The sequence below is a fragment of the Echinops telfairi genome, unplaced genomic scaffold (genome assembly GCF_000313985.2).
Source record: "Echinops telfairi isolate 266 unplaced genomic scaffold, ASM31398v2 ScPeMD7_57;HRSCAF=196, whole genome shotgun sequence".
In the NCBI taxonomy this organism is placed as follows: domain Eukaryota; kingdom Metazoa; phylum Chordata; class Mammalia; order Afrosoricida; family Tenrecidae; genus Echinops; species Echinops telfairi.
In genome coordinates, this window is record NW_022103955.1 from 1,503,817 (window position 1) to 1,526,968 (window position 23,152).

General features: G+C 41.0%; 1 protein-coding gene across 6 annotated transcripts in view; it reads right to left on the reverse strand.

Moving 5' to 3' along the window:
- PTPRM (protein tyrosine phosphatase receptor type M) overlaps positions 1 to 23,152 on the reverse strand; it is a 707,951-nt gene that overhangs the window by 127,431 nt on the left and 557,368 nt on the right. For all 6 annotated transcript variants that reach the window (XM_045290818.1, XM_045290817.1, XM_045290815.1 and 3 more), the window contains one exon: positions 2,454 to 2,541. In XM_045290818.1, the coding sequence (XP_045146753.1) occupies positions 2,454 to 2,541 (88 nt within the window). The remainder of the gene's footprint in view (positions 1 to 2,453; positions 2,542 to 23,152) is intronic.

Below are 23,152 nucleotides of genomic sequence, written 5' to 3' on the forward strand. Positions count from 1 at the left end.
AATTTTTAATAGAACACATTGCTTAATTGTGTTGCCTATTATGGTAGTCACTAGTCTGATCCCATTTAGTTTAAAATAATTAAACTTAAATAAAAATGAAATGTAGTTCCTTTGAAAGAGCTAGGAGGCAAAGGCCATTTATAGGGGTCTAAATAAAGGCATGTACATATGCAAATATATTTATATATAAGGATGGGGAAATAGATCTATGTGCATATATTTATAGGTTTAGCATTAAGGTAGCAAGAATACTTTCTTCTATTAAATTGGCATTCTATGATGCTCACCTTCCCGACACAACCGCTGAAGACAAAGCGGGTTGAATAAGCAAATGTGGTGAAGTAAGCTGATGGTGCCCAGCTATCAAAAGATATGGCGTCTGGGGTCTTAAAGGCTTGAAGGTAAACAAGCGGCCATCTAGCTCAGAAGCAACAAAGGCCACATGGAAGAAGCACACCAGCCTGTATGATCATGAGGTGCCAAAGGGATCAGTTATCAGGCATCAAAGAACAAAAATCATATCATTGTGTCCTCACCTCCATGATACCATTGAAGACAGATGTGTGCATAAGCAAATGTGGCGAAGAAAGCTGATGGTGCCCGGATATCAAAAGATAGGCGTCTGGAATCTTAAAGGCTTGAAGGGAAACAAGCATCCATCTAGCTCAGAAGCAACAAAGCCCACATGGAAGAAGCACACCAGCCTGTGCAATTCCGAGGTGTTAAAGGTATCAGGTATCAGGCATCATCAGAACAAAAAATCTTATCATAGTGAATGAGGTGGGGAGTGCAGGGTGGAGACCCAAAGCCCATCTGTAGGCAACTGGACATCCCCTTAAAGAAGGGTCTTGGGGAGGAGACGAGCCGGTCAGGGTGCGATGTGGCAACAATGAAAAATACAACTTTCCTCTAGTTCCTAAATGCTTCCTCCTCCCCAACTATCATGATCCCACTTCTACCTTACAAATCTGGCTAGACCAGAGGATGTACACTGGTACAGATAGGAACTGGAAACACAGGGAATCCAGGGCGGATGATCCCTTCAGGACAGTGGTGTGAGTGGCAATACTGGGAAGGTAGAGGGAGGGTGGGTTGGAAAGGGGGAACCGATTACAAGGATCTACATGTGATCTCCTCCCTGGGGGACGGATGACAGAAAAGTGGGTGAAGGGAGACGTCGGACAGGACAAGATATGAAAAAATAATAATTTATAAATTATTAAGGATTCGTGAGGCAGGGGGGAGCGGGGAGGGAGGGGAAACAATGAGAAGCTGATGCCAGGGGCTTAGGTGGAGAGCAAATGTTTTGAGAATGATGAGGGCAATGAATGTGCAAATGTGCTTTACACAATTGATGTATGTATGGATTGTGATAAGAGTTATATGAGCCCCTAATAAAATGATTAAAAAAATAAAGAAATGTAGTTCTTTTGCTGCACTTGTCAAATTCCAAGTGCTCAGCACTTGGGTGAGTGGATGGTGCAGTTTCAGAACACGTCTGCAATCACAGAAAATTCAACTGGGTATTGCTGCTGCAGTACCAGTACTGCCATAATAAATGCTAGCTCAGGCAAGTACATTCAACTGCATTTCCATAATCAATGAGCCTCACATATTGCTCCTCTGAAATCCCTAAACCTTTCGTGTTTATTCTTTTAAAAGTCATACGTCATGATGAGCTCGATGATCTCTAGGTCTAGTCTCATTTTTGTTTTGTTTTTCTTTACCTATCTTTAGAAATAGCATACATTCTGTTAGGCCGCCACAGTGGCTGTTCATACTGGAGTGTAGTCTGGTATGACGAAAAGCAGTTTAACGCAGGACGGATGGCTTAAGCCCTGGGACAACTAGGTTCATCAATCTACCACACAACTCAGCATCATTATAGAACATTAATGAGCTCTGGATAGATTTAAAAGCCATCCAAAGAATTATGACTGGGTAACATTCAGTTTCACAAGAACTTGGAGTTTCTGAGCTATAATCCCAGCTCTCATGCTAATGAGTATTGTGATGTGGGGACTATCATTTAACTTCTGTGTTTCCGTTTTCTTCCCTTAAAATATGGCTGTCACTGACCTACCTAACCCAAGTGTCTGGATAATTAATGAATTAATGCTTACGGGGGATTCCAACTCAATGCATGAAGGTGTGCTGTGTGTCATTATTTCTATTCTTTCTCCCATAGCAGCTGAGAAACAGTTTACTCCTCTTAAAAATGGATTTTCATTCTCAGTATTTTGCCATTACCTATGTGACCCAAGCCTTCTTATCTTAAATTAAACTAGCCCCACAGCGAAGAGCACACTGATAAGAGTGGAGGTACTCAGATACTTCTTCCTTTCTGACTACCAGCTTTTCCAGCCGCATGAGGCTGCATGAGGCTAGGGGTCAATCTTACCAAATGTGAAAAGAAAGTTAGAGGACGGCCCAATTGGACCACCGACACTTACAAGCAATGATATTCCCATATCTGTTCTTCATTCTGTTCTCATCTTTCTTAGCGGAGTCCCATGGTGCAGACTGCCCTTCAAAGAAGCTCTGGAAGAAAGAGAACAATGATATTAATAATGACAACTTTGTATGACCATGAATATGATGGAGTATTTGGGTGGGGGGTAAACTTATGAAAATATTTTAAACATCACCAAACTGCTTGAGGGAATGACTCCTGAGACTATGGTCCCAAGCCTCAAATCACCTAGATCAATTGACCTAATATAATCCAAAAAGACAATATTCTACATCCTATTTTGGTAACCAGTGACTGCAGACTGAAATGCTTGTAAGCAGCCATCTAAGGTGTAGCTACTGGTCTCTCCTTGCTCAGAAGAAAGGAGAGTGATGGAAACTGAAGATAGAAACCATTAGTTCAATGGACTAATGGGCCATAAGAGCACCAGTCTCCATGACCCCGAGAGCAGAACCCTGACACCACAGCTGAAGAAAGGTGCTTGGTTACCACTACCAATTGTTCTGAAAAGAATCACATTAGAAAGTCCTAGATAGAATGTGGGAAAATGGTAGAATAAAACTAGAAATCATAAGAGAAACCATGCTTACTGGTTGGATAAACACTGGTTGAACTGCTGAGATGCTCCCTTTCATGGCCTGCCATTAGCCCTTCTACATATCTACAAAAGGAGCAAATGCTATTTCCAACATGCAAAAATCACAAAAATATTATATACACAATTGTGTGTTTAATTGCTTAAGAGTTTTAAGTTGTCTATCTTCAGGTATCTTAGTTACTGTTATTGTTGATAGCTTACAGTTTTTATATTATATTTATTATATGATATTTCAATAATTTTGACATTAAATTTATTGCTTTGTAAAAAAATCATAGCAGGCAAGGATCTCATGTACTTTACATCTAGGTACATTAATAGTTTCACACTGTACTTTGCTACTTAAATAATAAAATCCTGTGTAATATAGTACAAATATAAATAAAATATTTCAGATTATTAATAAAGTCAATAAAATACTAGCAGGAAAAATCATTAGTTAATTCCATCAAGAACATTATGTGATCAAGCATTTATTTCAACATGTTACTTCCATTTTGTTATAAAGTATGCATTAAAATCAACTTCAAGGATTTTAAAGTCAGATACTCTTTCTGAATAGTGTCTTTGTTACCCTATGAATGACAATTACTTTACAGTTGAGTAATAACTATTATTTGACTTTCCGTATAATAATTTAATTCTAATTTAAGTTTGACATGGTTTAATTACCAATTTCATTTCCCTCTGACTTTTCCACCCATCTAAAACTTTTTAGGTTTATTTTTGTGTTGGCACATATAGAAAGACAGAAGAGGTAACTGACTCTGAGGGTGATCCTGAAGTCTCCATAAATCCATGTCTACTAGTTACCATTAAAAACCAACCACGGGCTAGAGGAGGAGCCCATCACATTCCCCTGGTGAAGGGAATCACTCCTGGATCCTCTCAGGTGGGGCCAGACGGAGCCAGGAGCTGCTCCTCCCACTCCTGATCAACAGATGCTCTACTGTCCTGTCTGCACTCACATCACAAGCTCTGCTTCTTTTTAGGGTTTGTGGTAATTTGTATCTACAGCTACTTCCATTGTTTTCATTATACTTGTGTCTGGGAGGCAGAGTTAAATTAGCAAAAGGAGTACCACTCTATCTCCTGATGTTTGTACACTCCAGTCCCAGAGGGTTCCATAAAGGTGAGGCCTCAGTTTACACCTCTCTAGATACGCATGTGTGTATAATGGCACCTAGCACAGTCAGGCAACAAACAGTGTTTGCAGAATGAGCACGTCCATGATTGCAACTACTCTTCATTAAAAAGTCAGATCCAGAAAAGTTTAATTACTGCCAGAACTGACTCCCTTCATGCCTTATTGCCCTAGGAGTCTGCCCAGAAAAGTTTAATTACTGCCAGAACTGACTCCCTTCATGCCTTATTGCCCTAGGAGTCTGCTGTTCCCCAAATATCCTATGAGCTCATTTCCTTTTCTGCAGAACAGAAGATGGGCAGTCTCTATTAAACCCAGCAGCAAACTGTATCTGAGGAAAACAAAGTAACTCAGCGTATCTACAATTAAAGCCCAGGAAAGAAACAGTTAAGAAACCAAACTGGGTTTTCCCTTAGGAATCAATAGCTGGGCTTGAGTCTGGTTTGTAGAGACCCTATAAACAGAGTCGAACTGCTCTGTCGGATTTTTGAATCTGTGAATCTTTATGGAAGCAGACTGCAACATTCATCTACAGAGCAGCTGGTAAGCATGAACCACCAACCTTGTGCTTAGCAACACAATGCTTAACTTATCATACCACCAGGGTTTTTTTCAGTGAGCAGATCGGCTGCAAAAGACCTCTTTAAAGCATTTGAGGACTAAGGTGCACTTGACCCCAGCGTGGTATTTTCAGTGGTCTAATATATGAAAGCTGGGCATTGATTAAGGTAGACCAAAGGAGAACTGGTACCTTGAATGATGCTGTTGGTAAAGAATATGGAAAATAATGCATTCCTGTAAGAATGAACAAATCTATCTTGGAAGAACTACGATCAAAGTACTCCTTAGAAGCAAGGATAGCAACGTTTGTCTCCTGCACTTTGGACATGTCATTGGAAGAGGCTGGCCCCTACAGAAGGGCAACAGACTTGGTACCGTGGAGGTCAGTGCAAAACAGGGAAGACTTTCGGTAAGGCGAAAGGACACAGTGACTGCAACAATGGTTCAACGCAGCATGAATGTGGGGCTGGCGGAGGCCTGAGTGGTGTTTCCTCCTTTTGTACACGGAATTTCTACCGTTCAAACACTGACCCACAGGGTCCAGACCACAACAACGTATCTGTTATTTTGCTATGCAACCACTCTATTCACATGCTTTTTTACTGTTAAATATCTTCTCATAAATAAAGCAAAGTCTATACACATATCTTCTGTGCACGAGAATGAAAGGTTCTTCAACCGTCTTGTTTATCTTTACTGGGATGCGGCTGAGTTTCTTTCTCTTGTGCACAGGGAGGTCGTGAGTCAGAACCGACTCACTGGCACCGAATGAAGAATGACAACAACAGTTGCCCTCAGTTGACTCTGGCTCATGGCGGCCCCTTGTATATGATCCCACGAAGCACACACACAGGCTTTCTTCTGAGATGCCCTTGGGTGAGGTAGGTGAGGATTAAATGCTTAAGTACCTGTGCTACCCAAAGGCTTTTATTTTATTTTCTATTTTTGTAATTTAAGACATCAAAATGTATTCATGCTGCTTTACAATGACCTAAATTGACTTGTTAAATGCATTGGGAATTAATGAATTCTACTGTCAACCTTTTGGGAAGCAAGTATTCATCACATAATCCATGCTTCATCTACATAAGAACTGTTCATATCAAATTTGGTTAAAGTAAAGCCTAGCAATAAAACACTTTACTTTAATGTGTGAATGTGACAAGCACAGCTTTCGGCCCACTTGGGGCAGCCACTGCATCTCTGATCCCTGATTTTCCTGGTGCTCTAGATGCAAACTCCTATGTTCAACTCAAACTGCCACCACGTGTTTGATGATAGATTAACCAGCTGAATCTCCCACTTCGTCATTTTTTCTTGAAATGAGTTCTGAGCAGGTTCACAGACATCAGATTCAGCCAAAGCACAAGCATGATTCTGAAAAAGGGGCCCAATGAGAGGGAACAGAAAGGGTGGTAATAGAAGCACGCCTTAAACGATCACTTAGCATCTGACAGCTTCCCATATGATGAGCAGTGACTGAAGTACATTCCCAGTACACTTTTTGTGGGAGGACTTTTAAATACAATATGCACAGTTAGGCGATATTTAGTGTTTAGGGTAGGTTTTTAATATGTGGATACAATTTAACACATTAACTGTGGACTTTTTAATATGAAAAAAACCACTTTATGTATTTGGGGGATTTAAGTTAATGGTCTCACTGTGTCTTCTGTTGGAATTTCCATAAATATACTTAGGCTTTTATTCTACTTGAAATGTAATTAAAGTGTTTCTTCTACGTACCTTAGCTCATAGATACTGAGGAAAGGCAGCAAACCTGGGAACCACTCCCAGAGAGTAATAAGTCTTGGAGACAATAAAAATGAAAGTAGGCCGGCTCCAGTGAATACCAATGACTTCCAGCCGCACCGACGCCGCACTCACCACAGGCTTGGAGCACAAGGAACGGAGCAGCCTGCAGCCTGCTTTTTCTTTCCTTTTCAGATTAGGAAGCATGATTCTGTGATTCAATGACTTCACCCCCTACCCTTCAGAGCGCCCTCATTTTCCACAAGATAGAATTATACACCTCAAGTGAATGTGGCTGCAAATGATGCCGTCTGTTAAAAATGCCACATCTTCAGGTATTCCAAAGGAAGGGGAATAAAAAGCCCACTATTCAACAGAAAAGCTGCCAACAAGAAAAGCATGCAGGTCAAGGTTGCATATAATATACAGCACACTTTCCAGAAGTGCAGGGTCATCTTTTTTAGAAGCTGCTGAAATCGATTTTTCCCTCTCTTCCGCATATGAATAAAATTGTTCACATAAAATGACTAAAATCATTGCCCTGAAAGAAGGAACGTGAACTCACCAGAGCCTGCAAAGGCCCGGAACTTTCTTTGTTTTCTTCCTGTACTTCTCTGCGGAGTCTTCCAAGACTTGCATGTTATTAGGCTCATATAAACTGCTTATTGCTAGAGCACTGAAGTGGCTGACGAGGCCTAACTTGGCCTGGTGGTCCACCCTGTGGGGTGCCTATGGGAAGGTGATGAGCTGTTAAGGCCAGTAGTAGCAGTGGTCACCAATCACTGTCATCACCCAATGTCCTGGACAAAAGCAGCCAATGAACTTGTGAGCTGTTTCAAGAGAGATGCTCCAAAGGTCAAGCGAAAGGAAGGTTGAGCAGAAATAGGTATCTAAATGCATGATTGCATTACCTATTGTAATTCATATATATGTGTTCATATAATGTAATTCAAATCTATGTGAATGAACACTTTTCTCTTAAAGTTTTCTACCTTAGTGTGTTGAATGACCACTTTGTATTTCAACTTAAAGAATTTCAAGTTTTGCAGTACTTAAAAGTAGTGGGGAGTGATGATCTTAGTAGTGGTTATAATGTAGTTGCCATCCTGACAAAGAATGACATCTTTGATTTGCAGTCTAAAATTACTACAGACATCTCACTTTCTGGAAACAGTCCCTCACATGTATTATTGCTGAAGTCTAGAACATTTGTTCTTTTGCTGAGTATTATTCTGAATGAGGTATTCTATAGACTTTTTTCCAGTTAATATTAGTTGACATCATTTTGAAGTTCCATCAAGTAGGCCTTTTTATTCCTATTGTACACACGAGAAAGCTGCGATCCACGGAGTTCAGTAGCTTGCTAGACTCAGGAGCTGAAGTGTGCAGCCATGAGCCCCAGGCTTTCTGACTCTGAATCTGGTACTTTCCCATTTTACTACAGATAGGGAGACTGAGAGTGGGTTTGTCACCACAGCGTTTCATAGAAAGTCAGCGTGGCCACGGGTCATAAGCTGTGATCATTTTTGTTTGCCATGTTTTATGGGCTGAGTCTGTTTGATTAGATGATACCCGGCCACTATTAGCACAATATTTTCATGGGCAATGGAAGATGTCCCCTCCTCAGAGAAATGTACAAGCTCTCTGCTTTTTGTTGTTTGCTTTTTTACAATTTGTCACATTTCCAAGGCTCCCACTCTTTCCCCTTCAGAATCACTACAGTAGGAACCCCCACATCTGAGGTGACAGATCTTCCCAAGGCGTCACCAACATTCAAGGGCAGTGCTGTCAAGTCAATCCCAACTCACAGCCACCATAGCAGGACAAAAGTTGACCACCTAGACAAGAGACACTCTCGCATCCAGTGGCGGAGGAAAAAGAACGATTATGACTTGGTGATGTTATGGTTAATGGAGGAGCATGTGTTGTTTCTGAATGGCTTCTAAATAGGAAAATGTTACATGAAATTAGAAATGTGCACAGTGGATTTCAAAGCAATTAGGTACGTTTCAGTTGAGCTTGATCCAGAAGGTATGCTTCTGGTGGCGTGTCTTCTCCTGTTCCCAGAGAGCCTTTGGTCATTCACAGAATTCTCAGCCTTGCTTTGGGCTTCCCTGAATCCTGGAGGTTGCTCCCACCCACTTGTGCTGCATGGGGTGCTGCTCTCCACCCCTCGTGCTGCGCAGGCGGCTTGGAGCTCTCAGGAGGCTGTGCTCTTGAGCACTTGCTCTTTAAGTTGGCTTTCCTCAGTCTGAGACTCCCAGCACATCGGCAGGCTCCTCCTGTTACAGAATCCCGCTTCTTATGGGTGACAGACTAGTGGATTTTACTGTTAAGTTCAGTTCTTCCAAATCAGTTTCTGTTGAGTTGAATCCAATTCACAGCAACCCACGTATGTTAGAGTAGAACTGTGCTCTCTAGGATTTTCCATGGCTGACCTTTCAGAAGCAGTCACCAGACTTTTCTTCCAAGGTGCCTCTGGAGTGCTGAACAGTTTATGCCATGAAGAGATGCCAAAGGGATTTCTATTGGGGTTTATTTTCATCCCATAAATCTTAGTCAAATTTTACTCTTGTAGATGAAGTAAGTTTGCCAAAATTGCCTTACTCATCTGTCTCTAATGATGTGCATCTTGTAGTCAATCAACTTTGCTAAGATTCTGGAACTTGGAATTATTTATGTCCTTATGTATTATCCAAGAAATCATAAAGAGAATTTATGGAAGTAAGGTGCCATATTTTTCTCTTGTCAAATAGCTGGGTTTAGACCACCAATCTTTTGGTTAGCAGTCGGGTCCTTAACCACTGCGCCACCATGTACAGTGTCTATTAATCACTCTGGCGGAGGTCCTACATCCACGACTGCTGCACAGAGAGAGCAGTTTCCGTTTCCACTCAGATGCAGCTCTTGCCAGAAACCCAGAGGTTAACACTACTTGATAAATGTAATTTCCTCTCCCCAGGCACCTGACTTGAAATAGTGACCTTCCTTCACCTGCGCACTGGACTTGAAATAGTGATCTGTCAATGTTGCTTTTATTGGTCGGTGCCATCGAGGCGGTTCTGATCCATAGCAACCATGTGCACAACAGAACAAAACCCTGCACAGTCCTGCACCGTCCTCACAATTGTTCCTATGCCTGAGCCCACTGCTGCGGCCACTGTGTCAATCCATCTCATTGAGGCCTTCCTCTTTTTTTTTGCTGCCGCCCCCCACCACGTTAACGAGCATGATGTGCTCTTCAGGGATTGGTTTCTTATGACAATATATCCAAAGTATGCAAAACTAAGTCATGCCATCCTTTCCTTTAAGGAGCTCTCTGGCTGTACTTCTATCAATGGGCCTGTGTTAAAGTGCCAGACCATCAGAGATGGAAAAGACTGACTTTTTAGAAAAAGGCACCCTCTTGCAGAAATTAGATGGGATCTGGCTATCAGATAAAATAGCACCTGGGGCCTCAAAGGCTTATTTCCAAACAAGAAACCATGAAACTAAGATGTCAATTAAGTCCACATGAAAGAAGCACACTAACTGAAGGAAGTGTAACCCAAAGCCGAAGGAAGGAATAGTATCAGAGCCAAAATTATGAGATTCTGGTTTGCAGAAAGCTATGGATGACAGTGGGAGCCCAAGATACATTTGTGAGATAGACACAGGAAATAAGCCAGGATTGAGAGATTTACTACCTGCAACACACCTGGCACACAGGATGTCTTCAATCAAGGCTGGTTATTCTTGCTAAAACTAAAATAGCAAGCTTTACATGTTAATGAAAATAAATCCATATTTTGCTTTTTTAATAATTGTTATTATCTCCCTGATATAAAGAAATCTCTTTAAAAATGTTACTCCAACGGTTCTAGAATTTTCTTCTACTGATTCGATTTAGCAGTTAGAAATGGGATAATTGGGGGTTTTAGGGGGGAGGGGGAGGCGGGCCATTCTTCTGGGAAACAGATCTTTCCAGGTGCTTCTTGGAGAATTGTGAGTTTTAAAATGTCCGCACTTCAGAGATTCTATCCCAGAAGCTCTATTAAATGTGATTAAAAAATCTAAGGATTAAAAAAAAATGACAGCCTTAAAAATGAATAAATGTAGCAGAAAAAGGACGTGTAATGTAAGATTTGTGACTCACTTTCTGACATCTGTGAATTTATAAAGCCTATCAGCACAATCCCCTGACTTTTGTAGTATTTAAGATAAATTATACATGGAAAAATTATTTGGGAAACTTACAAAATCAGGTTTATATATACGCTTTCAAATAATTTAGTGAAAAATAGTTACATCTCCATTTACTGTCAGAAACTTCAATGTCCACTCTTAAAAGCAAACATTTTAGTTGAAAATTATAATCCAAAGTATTTTTGGAATCATAAAGGCTTTCTTTTCCGAATCTTTTAAAGCCACAGATAATTACTCAATCAAAATTGCATATATAATCACTTTTGATTTCCAGAGAAAATTTTTATGAGGAAAGTTGTGATTTTGCGGCTCCTAAACAGACTATTGGCTCAAGGAGGGCATTCTGAACTAGGTCAAACTAGTAAACTGGTATTAGGTCTGTGACATTAACCCTGTAGAACATGCAGTGGTACACTGCAGGGTGCTTCCAGAGGTTCATGCCAGATACAGAAGAGATGTGGAAGAAGAGATATCATTGCTGATGTCAGACAGATTTTGGCTGAAAGCAGAGAATACCAGAAAGATGTTCAATTGCGTTTTATTGACTACGGCAAGGCATTTGGCTGTGCAGATCATAACAAACCAGTTATGATAGCATCCTGATAAATGGAGAAAGGTTGAAGTTGTTAGGGATTTTGTCTCGCTTAAATCCACAATCATTGCTCGTGGAAGCAGAAGTCAAGAGATTAAGACACCTATTGCATTGGGTAAATCTCCTGCATGACTTTGTTTCTGAAGTATTGAGTATTGGAATATAAGAGTATTGAAATGCAAGGATGTTGCTTTGAGGACTAAGGAGTGCCGGACCCAAACCGTGGCATTTTCCATTTCCTCAAAAAATGTGAAAACTGAACTTTGGATAAGGAGGACTGAAAAATAATCAATACATTTGAATTGCGGTGCTGGGGAAGAACATTGAAAATACTGTGGACTGCTAAAAGGACAAACTGATCTGTCTTGGAAGAAGTACAGCCAGAAGTACCCTAGAGACAAGGATGGCGAGACTTTGTCTTACATGTTTTGGACATGTGGTCAGGAGAGACCAGTCCCTGGAGAAGGGCATCACGCTGATAAAGCAGAGGGGCAGCGAAAAAGAAGACCCTCAACAAGATGGAGTGATACAGTGGCTGCAACAATGGGTTCAAGGAAGCACAGGAACAGTTGTGAGGGTGGCTCAGGGCCACGCATGTTTGTTTTGTTGTACATAAGGTCTCTATGGGTTGGAACTAACTGCACGGAAGTAACAACAACAATATATATAACATGTAAGGTCCTTGGTTGGCACACACTGTCCTTGCTTGACTACTAACAAAAAGGTTGGTAGTTTGAAAGCCCACTCATCCAGTGGTACCTAGAAAGGCCTGATGTCTTCCTCCATAAAAATACGCAGCCCAGAAAATGCTATGGAATGGCTCTATTCTGTAATGCATGGCGTTGCCTTGTGTTGGAGTGAGCTAGACATCAATGGTTTGGGTGTTTTCCTTTTGGCTTTATTTTTAACTTCTAGGATTTCTATGGAAATTTACAGGATAGTAGAATCACTAACATCTGTCTCTTCCTGCAAAAATAGTGTGGAGACCACAGCTGAACTCCTTTGGAAATCTAGTTCCACATCTGCCTAAGGATGATTCCTGAGAGGCAGAGGTCAGATATGGCTCCCCCTTCTAACTTTCGTTTGCCCTACTCTGACACCAACTCTCCCTCCCATGGCACGCTACTTCTCTGCTGGTGTCAATAATCCACTACAATGACTATGTGGGACTCACAGACAATATTCATGATGATGGGGGCTTACTAGGGAAGCTAGCAGGTCACAAGTCATCATCAGAAACAATAAAAATATAATTATTTTGTCTGCAGAACTTCTCAGCCATGCTTGCAGGCATGCCTCTCTCTCTGGTGCTCAGTTGCACGGGCCTTGATGTCTGCCATCTTTGGGCAAGTATTAAAAAGTGCCTTTAGTTTTGATAAATGCTCAAAGGATACCCCGCTTTGCAAGCTAATCTAACGCCTAAAGGTGCTCAGCATTACTCATCTCTGAGCTGAGGAGCACACATTCTGTCTCACAGTCTTGCTGTTGTGATCTCCGTGTCCTTACTGTTGCCACTGCTTCTCCAGACAGGGATCTTGGACATACTGTATTCTCATGTCTCCTCCTTCTTGGTGGTCGTAAGAGTCTCTGTTCCTGCTTTTGAAATAGCTCACTTTGTATGCACTGGTATAGCAAAACTAACCAAACGCCCGCCAATAAGAGTTCACAAGTCCTATTTGCATGTTCCAAACCATGGGAATTACAAAGCATAAGGACAGAAGAATGTTGGCAAGTCATACTATGACTTCATTGTGCTTCCCTGTACTGTTAGCTCTACGTGGTCTGGAGCGAGGTCTCTGTTCATGCTTTGTATCTACACACTCCCTGGAAAATACAGGGAGTTCTGTAACCATTTGTAGACAACTAAATGACAATTATAAACCAGAAGATTCATATATTCTAAAATGACCTGAATTTCATATTTTTGAGCCCTAGTTTCTTCATACAGTTTTACAAGTATCACATGCTCCTAGCTATTTGTACATAAATTAATCACCATGACTGAGAGAATGATATTGAAAATGTACATTTTACATGAGGGCATTATACTATAATATATTCTATTACATGTAGTTTTTTCCCCTTCCAGAATCCAAGTTTGCTTAAAGGATAACAATTAGCTTAAGTGAATGAAGATGGGGTAGTAAAAGAAGTAGGCCAAACCAGATACTGAAAGGATTGTAATCTATGTAATCCGAAGTTGAAGGAGGGATTCGTATCAGAGCCTAAATTGTGAGAATTTGGTGTGCTGAAGGCGATGGATGACAGTGGGAGCCCATAATTCATTTGTGGAACTACATAGGAGCTAAGTATCCAGTGAACTCCCTCTATCGATAATTGAGGGATGGGAGGAAAGTGGCTACGAAACAGAGTGCTTTTAAGAGATGAGTATAGAAAATCAAAGGTATAAATCTGATTTGAACAGTTAAAATTATGTCAGTACATCCCCCCTATAATGCAGACTGGACCAGATTTGGTTTCCAAAATTGTCTGTATGTTTGGTTTGTACTGTTTTGTTCAGAGGTGTTCTGTCATTGGAGGTCACCCTCTTGAAGCTATGTTTTTCCAATTTTCAGTTTATGAAAGCCAGGCCTGATGCACCTATAGGAAGAGCAAATAGAATAAGGAGGTCAGGAGGAGAGGGTTCAGTGATCAGTGATGGCGGTGGGGTAACGGGGAGATGTTGACAAGAAGACCGTGTAGGAAAAGAATGTTTGGAGACTGACTGTGGGAGCAATTGTACAATTATACCTGACATGATTGAACTATGGAATGATATGACATATGTATGAAGTCCCAATTAATAATAAAAACCAACAAGTAAATAATAGGGAGGAAAAAGAGGAAACACACCACCACTACCACCAGAAAAAATGTGCTCGTATTTTAATAAAGGCAAAGCTGTCCCTAATTCAAGGATCCAGATATTACATTAAAACCTTGGTGGCACATGGCTAAGTTTACGGAGAACTACGGGTTCGGGGGTTAAAGTAAATACACAATGCTTCATATTATTAGACGTGACACTTTAAAACGTTCCGGGAAGACGACAGACTTGAGAAGTGAATTAAACCCGAGGGCCCGTTTTGACATTTAAATCACAAAGGTCGAATGTCCTTGGAGGCCCTGGGTCTTCATCTTTATCAGAAAACAGAATGAATTTTCACACGGTATCTAGAGATTGTTGTTTTAGAAAAGAAAATTCCTGAAAGGGCATTACAATTTTTGTCAAGAAGTGCAATAAGGAAAAGTTGGTATGTGAGTAAAAAATGTTGGTTATATAAGAATTCCCTTCTTGAAATAACAATACACTATCAACTCTGCAGTCATAATAACAGCTAACATTAACACTAGACAACATTAACACGGAAACACAAACTCCCAAGTGCAACAGCTGCCTGGTGCTCCAAAGAGCATGCTGCATGTCTGTACACACGATGTCTCCTGGATGGTGGTTTGCAACAGACATGAATCCTCGCCTCAGTTTTTGGCGACTGATATAAATTGTGCTCATGAAAAGCAGATCCAATATATAAGGGCTGACATTATTATTGCCATCCCTTGTGAGTTACAGAATCACTATATTGGCAACCAAAATTTTATGAAATAAATTGTAAATTATACCAATGGATAACATTTAAAAAGCATTGTATTTTCAGCATGGCAGGAATAGAAGAATAAACACCTATCACAATAAACAGGTGGAAGCATAGATAGTTGGGGGGAGGGCAGACCACACCCAGGGAGGTACATGAGAGTCCAACATAAAGAAGGGGAAGGGTGCAGTAGAGGGAGAATCGGGGTGAGGAGAAACTGAGATGATGGCATGGGGGGTGTGGGGGGGGCGGGGGGAACAGGGCACTAACCCACCCAGGGGGAGAGTATTGGTTGTGTCCCCACAGAACTGGAATGGGCGTACAGACCCCACCATAACATGCCAAACCAGAAGAGCAACGTAACGCACGGAGGAATCCACAAAGAGACTGGACCATACACCGGCCCTAACCAGAATCAGCCCGACTCCCACCATGGAAGGCAGCACCACAGAAAATGGAAATAAATCGTCTGGTGTGGGAAAGGAACTGACCTACCACACCACACCCAGAAGGAAGCTGAAGCAAAGGAAGGAGGAGGAAAGGAGCAGAGCACACTGGGGCCCACCAAGCTCAGAGGATGATAGCCCAGCTCAGAGCGCCCAATGCACAGAGAGGACCATATGGCTGGCCCCACTGCGAGATGCAACATCCTGCACTGACCCATGGCCCTACATGGGACACAGTGTGGGAGGTGTGATTGAGCTGTCCCCACCACGCTGAGGCAAAACACTGGGGGCATGCAATGGAGCAGCAGGGAAGCAGAGCAAGGAGGTCTCGAGGGAGTACAAACGATGGACTTTGGGGCCAGGACGTGGCACCCCATCAGACTCGTCTGGAAAACCCTCCTAAAGGTCAACAAACAGACCTTGAACTATTAACAGGCTTTTCTTTCTTTTTTTTTTATTTTCCCCCTCTTCTTTTAAATTTTGTATGTCAGTGGCTTTTTGTTTGTTAGCTAGTCAGTGTTGCTGCCGTCGTCGCCATGTTCTTATGTGCCACTTTGTTTGGTGCTGTCGAAGCCATCCACAATTTTATGCACATATTATTATCTCTGCAGGTCCATCTAGATAAGATAGGCTGGACAAACAACATGAGAAGAAAATAATGGGACCAACGGTCCCGGAGGGACATGAGAGTGTGGGAGGTGGGGGAAGGGAGGAGGTGCTGGCCAACACGAGGTGTTGAAGGGATCAGGTAGCAGATACCAAAGAACAAAAACCATCATTGTGTGATCACCTTCCCCACATAAACGCTGAAGACAAATGTGTGCATGAGCAAGTGTGGTGAAGAAGGCTGGTGGTGCCCGGCTATCAAGAGATACAGCGTCTGGGGTCTTAAAGGTTTGAAAGTAAACAAGCGGCCATCTAGCCAAGAAGCAACTAAGCCTACATGGTAGCAGCACACCATGTGTGATCATGAAGGGTCGTGGGGACCAGGTATCAAGTACCAAAGGCCGGGGGGCGGGGTGGGGGGGGATCATATCATCGTGAATGAGAGGAGTGCGTGATGGGGACCCAATGCCCATCTGTACACAACTGGACATTCCTTGCAGAGGGGTAGTAGGGAGGAGATGAGTCACTCACGGTTCATTGAAGCAATAATGAAACTCACAAACTTCATCTAGTTCATAAACGCTTCCTTCCCCAAACTACCATGATCCCAATTCTACCTTGCAAACCTGGTTAGACCAGAGGATGCACAGCAGTGCAGTTGGGAACTGGAAACACAGGGAACCCAGGACAGATGAACCCCTCAGGACCAGTGGTGAGAGTGGCGATACCGGGAGGGTGACGGGAGGGTGGGGTGGAAAGGGGGAACTGATCATAAGGATCTACATATAACATCCTCACTGGGAGATGGGCAACAGAAAAGTGGGTGAAGGGGCCACCGGGCAGTGGAATATAAGATAAAATAATAATTTATAAATTATCAAGGGTTCATGAGGAGGGGGGAGTGGGGAGGGAGGGCAGGGAAGGAAAATGAGGAGCTGATTCCAGGAGCCCAAACTGAAAACGAGTTTTAAGAATGATGAGGGCAACGAATGTATAAGTGTGCTTTACACAATTGATGTATGTGCGGATTGTGAGAAGAGTTGTATGAGCCCCAATAAAATGATTAAAAAAAAAAGACTAAATCTGGGATGGGGGGGTAATAGAGGAAAAAAGGAGGAGCTGATAACAAGGACTCTATAGAAAGTAAATGTCTAGGAAAGAACGATGGCAACATATGTACAAATATGCCTGATTCAATTGATATATGGATTGTAATAAGAGTTGTAAAAGCCCCCAATAAAATGATCTTTTAACAATAAAAATTTTTTTTAATGGAAAAAAAAGCATTGAAGTTGCTGAATAGTACAAATAGGTTCCATGGATTCCTCACCCAGTTGTCTCTAGTGGTTAGAGCCAACATAATCACAGTACAGTGTAAAACTCAAGAAACCGTCACAGGGACAATGTGTGTATATGGTCCTAAGCCATGTGCTCAGGAGAATGGTGCTGGGTGGAAACAAGTGCAATGCAAATGCAGAACTCTTTACCCCCACAAGGACACCCTGTGCTACCTCTTGAGAGTCACACCACCATTTCGAACCCTTGGTAGGAACCCCTCCTGTTCTTCAGAGAACTTACCTACCTAATATGTCAAGAATATTTTACATGAAAAATAACACAATATGTTAATTTTTGAGAATGGCTTATTTTTTCACTCAGCATAATGCCCCCGAGATTTAGCCAAGTTGTTACATCAAAAAATCATTTCTTTATCTTGCTAAGTATTCCATGATATGGACGTGCCACGGCATTGTCGATTTCCTACAGAGGAACATATTGTCTGTTTCCAGTTTTTGGCTTGCCTTAGGTGTTCATCTATACCATTTGGTGTGGATTTAAGTTTTCTTTACTCTGGAATAAACCCCCAGGGTAAAAATGGTGGGCCACAGGGTAAGGGCACACTCACTTGTAAAGAATCGGTCAAACTATTATTTTGAGTGGTTGTGCCATTTGAACATTTCCATTTCCATTAGTTGTGCCATGGAAATTCCATTTCCATTAGAAATTTGGAATTTCCATTCCAAAATGCTCGAGAGATACAGATTTTCCACATCCTCATCAGCATTTGGTACTATTTTTTTTAATTACATGTATTGATAGTTGCTTAACAATTTTACATCAGGGACTTCATTTGTGTTTGCCTCATGGTTACTGCCACCACTTATTTGCTAGTTTGTTGTATTTTCTCATACTGTGGCCTAAGACTGTGATGCAATCTGCTACAGGCAGTAAGGCAATTTTAAAATTAGGGAGGAGTATCACCTCCTTATTTAGTTTACAGCCCTGATATAACTGAAAATAACTTTTCTTTGGTGTGTGGCCTATTTCTTTTTAGGCAGAATCTGTATGGAGGTTTCCTCTTTTCTTGCTAACATGGAATCTACCAAGAAACTCTGGTTCTTTGGACATGAGTAAATGGCTCACTACATTGTCTGCCAACCTTGGGAGCTATGAGCGGTCTGCCACATTGCCTGCTGATCTTGGATTAATTTGACTCTGCAGTGTCTTCCTGTTTCCTCGTTCATCCTACCACAGAACTGAGCTAGACTGCATTTACCCACTTTTACAACTGTGTGAGATACTTTTTTGACATAATTTCTTTTAATATAAAGAAATACAAATATTAAGTCATTGATTTTGCTTTTCTTTAGAATCCAGCCTATCATACCAGGAATTACAAATTCAAGATGAATGGCAGCATATTCATGATCAGAAAGAGAATTTCAAGATTTATCTTGAAGTAAAATGCTGTCTTTGATAAGATTCATATGCCTACAAAGAAGACCAGTTAAGATCACTATTCAAATTTATGCACCAACCACTAAAGAATGATAAAAACATTGATAAAGAATGATAGTAATGACAAGGATATTGAATAACTCTGAATTTCTTCAGCCTGAAATGATCAAATGTGCAATCAGGAGGCACTGATGATTACTAGTGGTTAGATTCAAAAGTTAGAAATAAAGAAAAAGGAACAGTAGTTGGAAAATAGGGCTGTGGTGATGGAAACAAAGCTGCAGATTTCATGACAGCCTTTTGCTAGACTAGTGATTTCTTCATTGCAAATACTTTTTCAGACAACACAAATGGTTTCTACATGTAAATAACATCAGATGAAATAGATAGGAATCAATCAATTCTATCTGTGGAAATAGATGATAGAGATGAAATAGATGACTGATATAGATGGCTGATATATATCATCAGTCAAAACAAGGCCGAGGTCCGACTGTGGACAGACTACCCATTGCTCCTCTGCAAGTTCTGCTTCAGCTGAAGAAAATTAAAGCAAGTCCATAGGACAAAAAAAACCCAACAGCTGTGAAAAGAAATAAAACAAAATACAACTGTGAATATACTGCTTGAAGCAAGAGACAATTTCAAGAACATATGTAAGGCATTTAAGAGCAATGACTGAAGATCACAAGAGTTGTTGGCTGACATCAATAACAACATACATGAAGAATGCAAAAAGTCATTAAAAATACAGGAAGAAAGAAAAGACTGATAGATGTCAGAGGGAACTTTGAAACTTGCTTATGAATGTAAAATAGCTAAAATGAGTGGAAGAAAGGATGAAGTAAAATAGCTGAAAAAAGAATTTCAAAGGGCAGCTTGAGGAGACGGAAAATTATAATGAAATGTGTAAGGACCTTGAGTTAGAAAACCAAACCAGAAATAAAGCACTGTATTTCTCAAGCTGAAAAAACTGAAGAAAAAATTTAAGCCTCAAGTTACAATACAGAAAAATGCTATTGGCAAAACACTAAATGGTACAGGAAGCATCGAATGCAAATGAAAGTATACAGTCACTATACTAAAGATAATTAGTGATTTTCAACCATTTTAAGATCTAGGATATGGTTAAGAACAAGTGGTACAGAAGGGAGAAGTTCAAGCTGCACTGAAAACACTGGCAAAAACACCCCACGTTTACAGAAATTGACAGAATATCAACTGAAATGTTTCAACATGCTGATGCAGCAATGGAAATATCTACTTGCCTATGGCAAGAAATGTGGAAAACAGCTCTCTGCACAACCAATTGGGAATTGATCCATATTTGTGCCCATTCCAAAGAAAGATGATCTAACAGAAGGCAGAAATCATTGAACAATGACCTTAATGTTACATGCAAATAAAATTTTGCTGAACATAATTAAAATATGGTTGCAACAGTACATTTTTAGGGAGCTGTACTCAAAAGATGAAAAGGAATGAGAAGTATCATAGCTGATGTCAGATATCAGCAGGATCTTTATATTGTGTTTTATTGACTATGTGGATCTGAACAAATTATGGACTACTGGGAATAATGGGAATTCCAGATAACTTAGTTTTGTTTGTGTGGAATCTGTACCTAGACCAAAAGGCATTCATGTGACTAGAGCCACGGAATGATGCCTGGTTTAAAATCAGGAAAGGTATGCATCAGGGCTGTACCCTTTCACTGTGCTCTTCAATCTGTCTGCTTAGAAAATAATCTGAGATGCTGGACTGCATGTAGAAGGATGTGGCAACAGAATTAGGAGAAGTCTCCTGAATGAACTGTGATATGCAGATGTTAGTTGAAACGTTGCCTGCTGAAAATGAAGTACCCTTGAACTAGTTACTGTTGAAAATCAAAGAAGATATGGATTACAACTCAATCTAAAGAAAACAAAAGCTCTCACAACTAGACACATAAACAACAGCATGATAAATGGAGAGAAAAAAGTGAGGGATTTCATTTTTTCTTGGACTCAACCAATTCTCATGTGTGCTATGATCAAGGAATTAAATGTCACATTGCATTGGGTGAAATCTGCTACAAAAGTCCTCCTTAAAGTCTTGGAGGAAGCTATGCCTGACCCAAACCATAGGAATCTCAATCTCATATACACGTGATCTCTGGGCAGTAAGAAGAAAGACTGGGGACAATTTGACGCATTGCGTCGTGGTGTCAGTGAAGCATACTGAATGTTCCAAGGACTGCAGAAGAATGAACAAATCCGTCTTGGAGGAGGAAGTGCAGGCAGAATGTTCCTTAGAATCAAGGATGGCGAGACTTTGTCTCACATGATGTGAACATGTTTTCAAGAAAGACCAAGGGGCTAAAACATAGCATTTAAATTTTTTTAAAAAAAATTATTTTATTAGGGGCTCTTACAACTCTTACAACAATCCCTACATCCATTGTGTCAAGCACATTTGTACATATGTTGCCATCATCCTTTTCAAAACATCTTCTTTCTACTTGAGCCCTTGGTATCAGCTCTCATTTTTCCCCTCCCTTCTCTCCCACCCTCATGAATCCTTGCTAAATTACAAATTATTATTATTTTCATATCTTACACTGTCTGCTGTCTCCCTTCACCCATGGTTCTGTTGTTCATAACCCCTGTGGGATGGTACAAGACCAGGCAGTGTTTCTTTCCATTACACTCAATTAGTTGAAACCTGCCCACGGGCAGTTAGCAACAACAAAGGCTTTTCAGGTGTTTATTTGCCAACCATATATCCTATTTGCTAAAATGTCTTTTTCTCTCTCTATATATATTTTAATGTTGAGTTTTGAGAAGCCATTATATGGTCTAAATTCTGGTCTTTTTAAAGATTCACAAAGGGAACTTCACAAAGTGTGTGGGCAAATGGATTTCAAAGGTAATAGAAATTTCCATGAACTTTTTTTTGATGCCTCCTCCAATGTGGTTTGCAAATATTTCATTCCAAAATGTAGCCTGTCTTTGCATCCTCTATATAGCATCTTCCATAGAATTTTTACTGATTTTCCCCCTTCTTTTATGGATCATACTTTTGGTACCATGTCTTGTGTTAGTCTGAGTACTTTAGAGAAACAAATCCACAGAAACTCATGTGTAAGATACATAAAGGTTAAATGCACATCAAGAAAACATCCCACTCAGTGCTGTCCAAGCCCACAAGTCCAACATTAACCCATTAACCTATGTTTGACACCAATCCACAAAGTCCTCCTCCATCTCACAAAACACATGCTATGATGCCGACTGCAGGAGGAAAGCCGAATCAGTGCATGTGTAAGCATCTGAGCACTGTCAGGGGTCTCCATTCAGGTGCTCCAGCACCCAAGGCTGCATCAGGGTAGGTCCATGTGGCTTCTCCTTGGGGATGTGTTACAGGAAGGGAGCCTTGCCAACTGAAGCAGGGAACTGGCTAAGGCAGCTGTACCCTGGTCCAACCATCACAAAGCAAGAGACCTGATAACTAGAAAGCGAGGCTCACCAAGCTATTTATCCCTCTGCCCTTCAATTAACCCACGTGTTTATTGGCCAGGTTGACATAATAAACTAACTAACTCATGTCTCAAAACTCTTCACTAAACTGTAGGTATCTAATGAATGCTAAAACGCTCAATAATCAAGTGAGTGACGTGAACAGTAGGTATCATTGAATAATCAACATTGAGTAGTGGATCATTGTAATTAGCAGGAGCGTACTTAAATCTGATAGGAGCTATGCTTCTTCAACACATTGGTGGATCTCATCACACAGTGTGCCTGGATGTCCTGCCTCCACTTCTCTCTAAAATTGAAGAAACTGGGATCTCGCACCCATTTCTTGGGGTTGACACCTGCTTCCTGTATCCCCTATAAAAATAATGTATTTTGTTTACATAATTGATTTATGTTATCACTTGCGTTATCATAAGTGATATGTTATGTTATCACTTTATCACTATAATTAGATTATGTATGGACTAAAGAGAGGTTCCAAGTTTCCATTTCTAACAGCCACAGCATACACCTGGATACACTAAACCTAGGTACAAAGCAGGGACTGTCGTGGAGGTTTGCTGCAGGGACTACCGAACCACCCAATGTGGCTCCTCCAGATGGAGAGAACTGTTCTACATCTGTGCTAATATGCTAGCCATCAGTCAGATGGTATACGATACTTGACATGTGGTGAGCAAGGGCATGCTTTACAGGGGTAAGTTCACATATATGTATATATATGTACAGTGAACCCTCGCCACTTCGCGCTTCTACTTCCGCGGCTTCACTCTATCGCGTCTTTTGCGTAACAGCACCCACTGCCTACACCCGCTCCTTCAGAGGAAAAAGATGGCGACCCACTTGTAGAGTACATCCCTTAAGTCATTTCATAGGCTATTGATTACAGTATTTGTAAGAACCATGTATAATAATACTGTATGTGAAATATGTAATACTGTA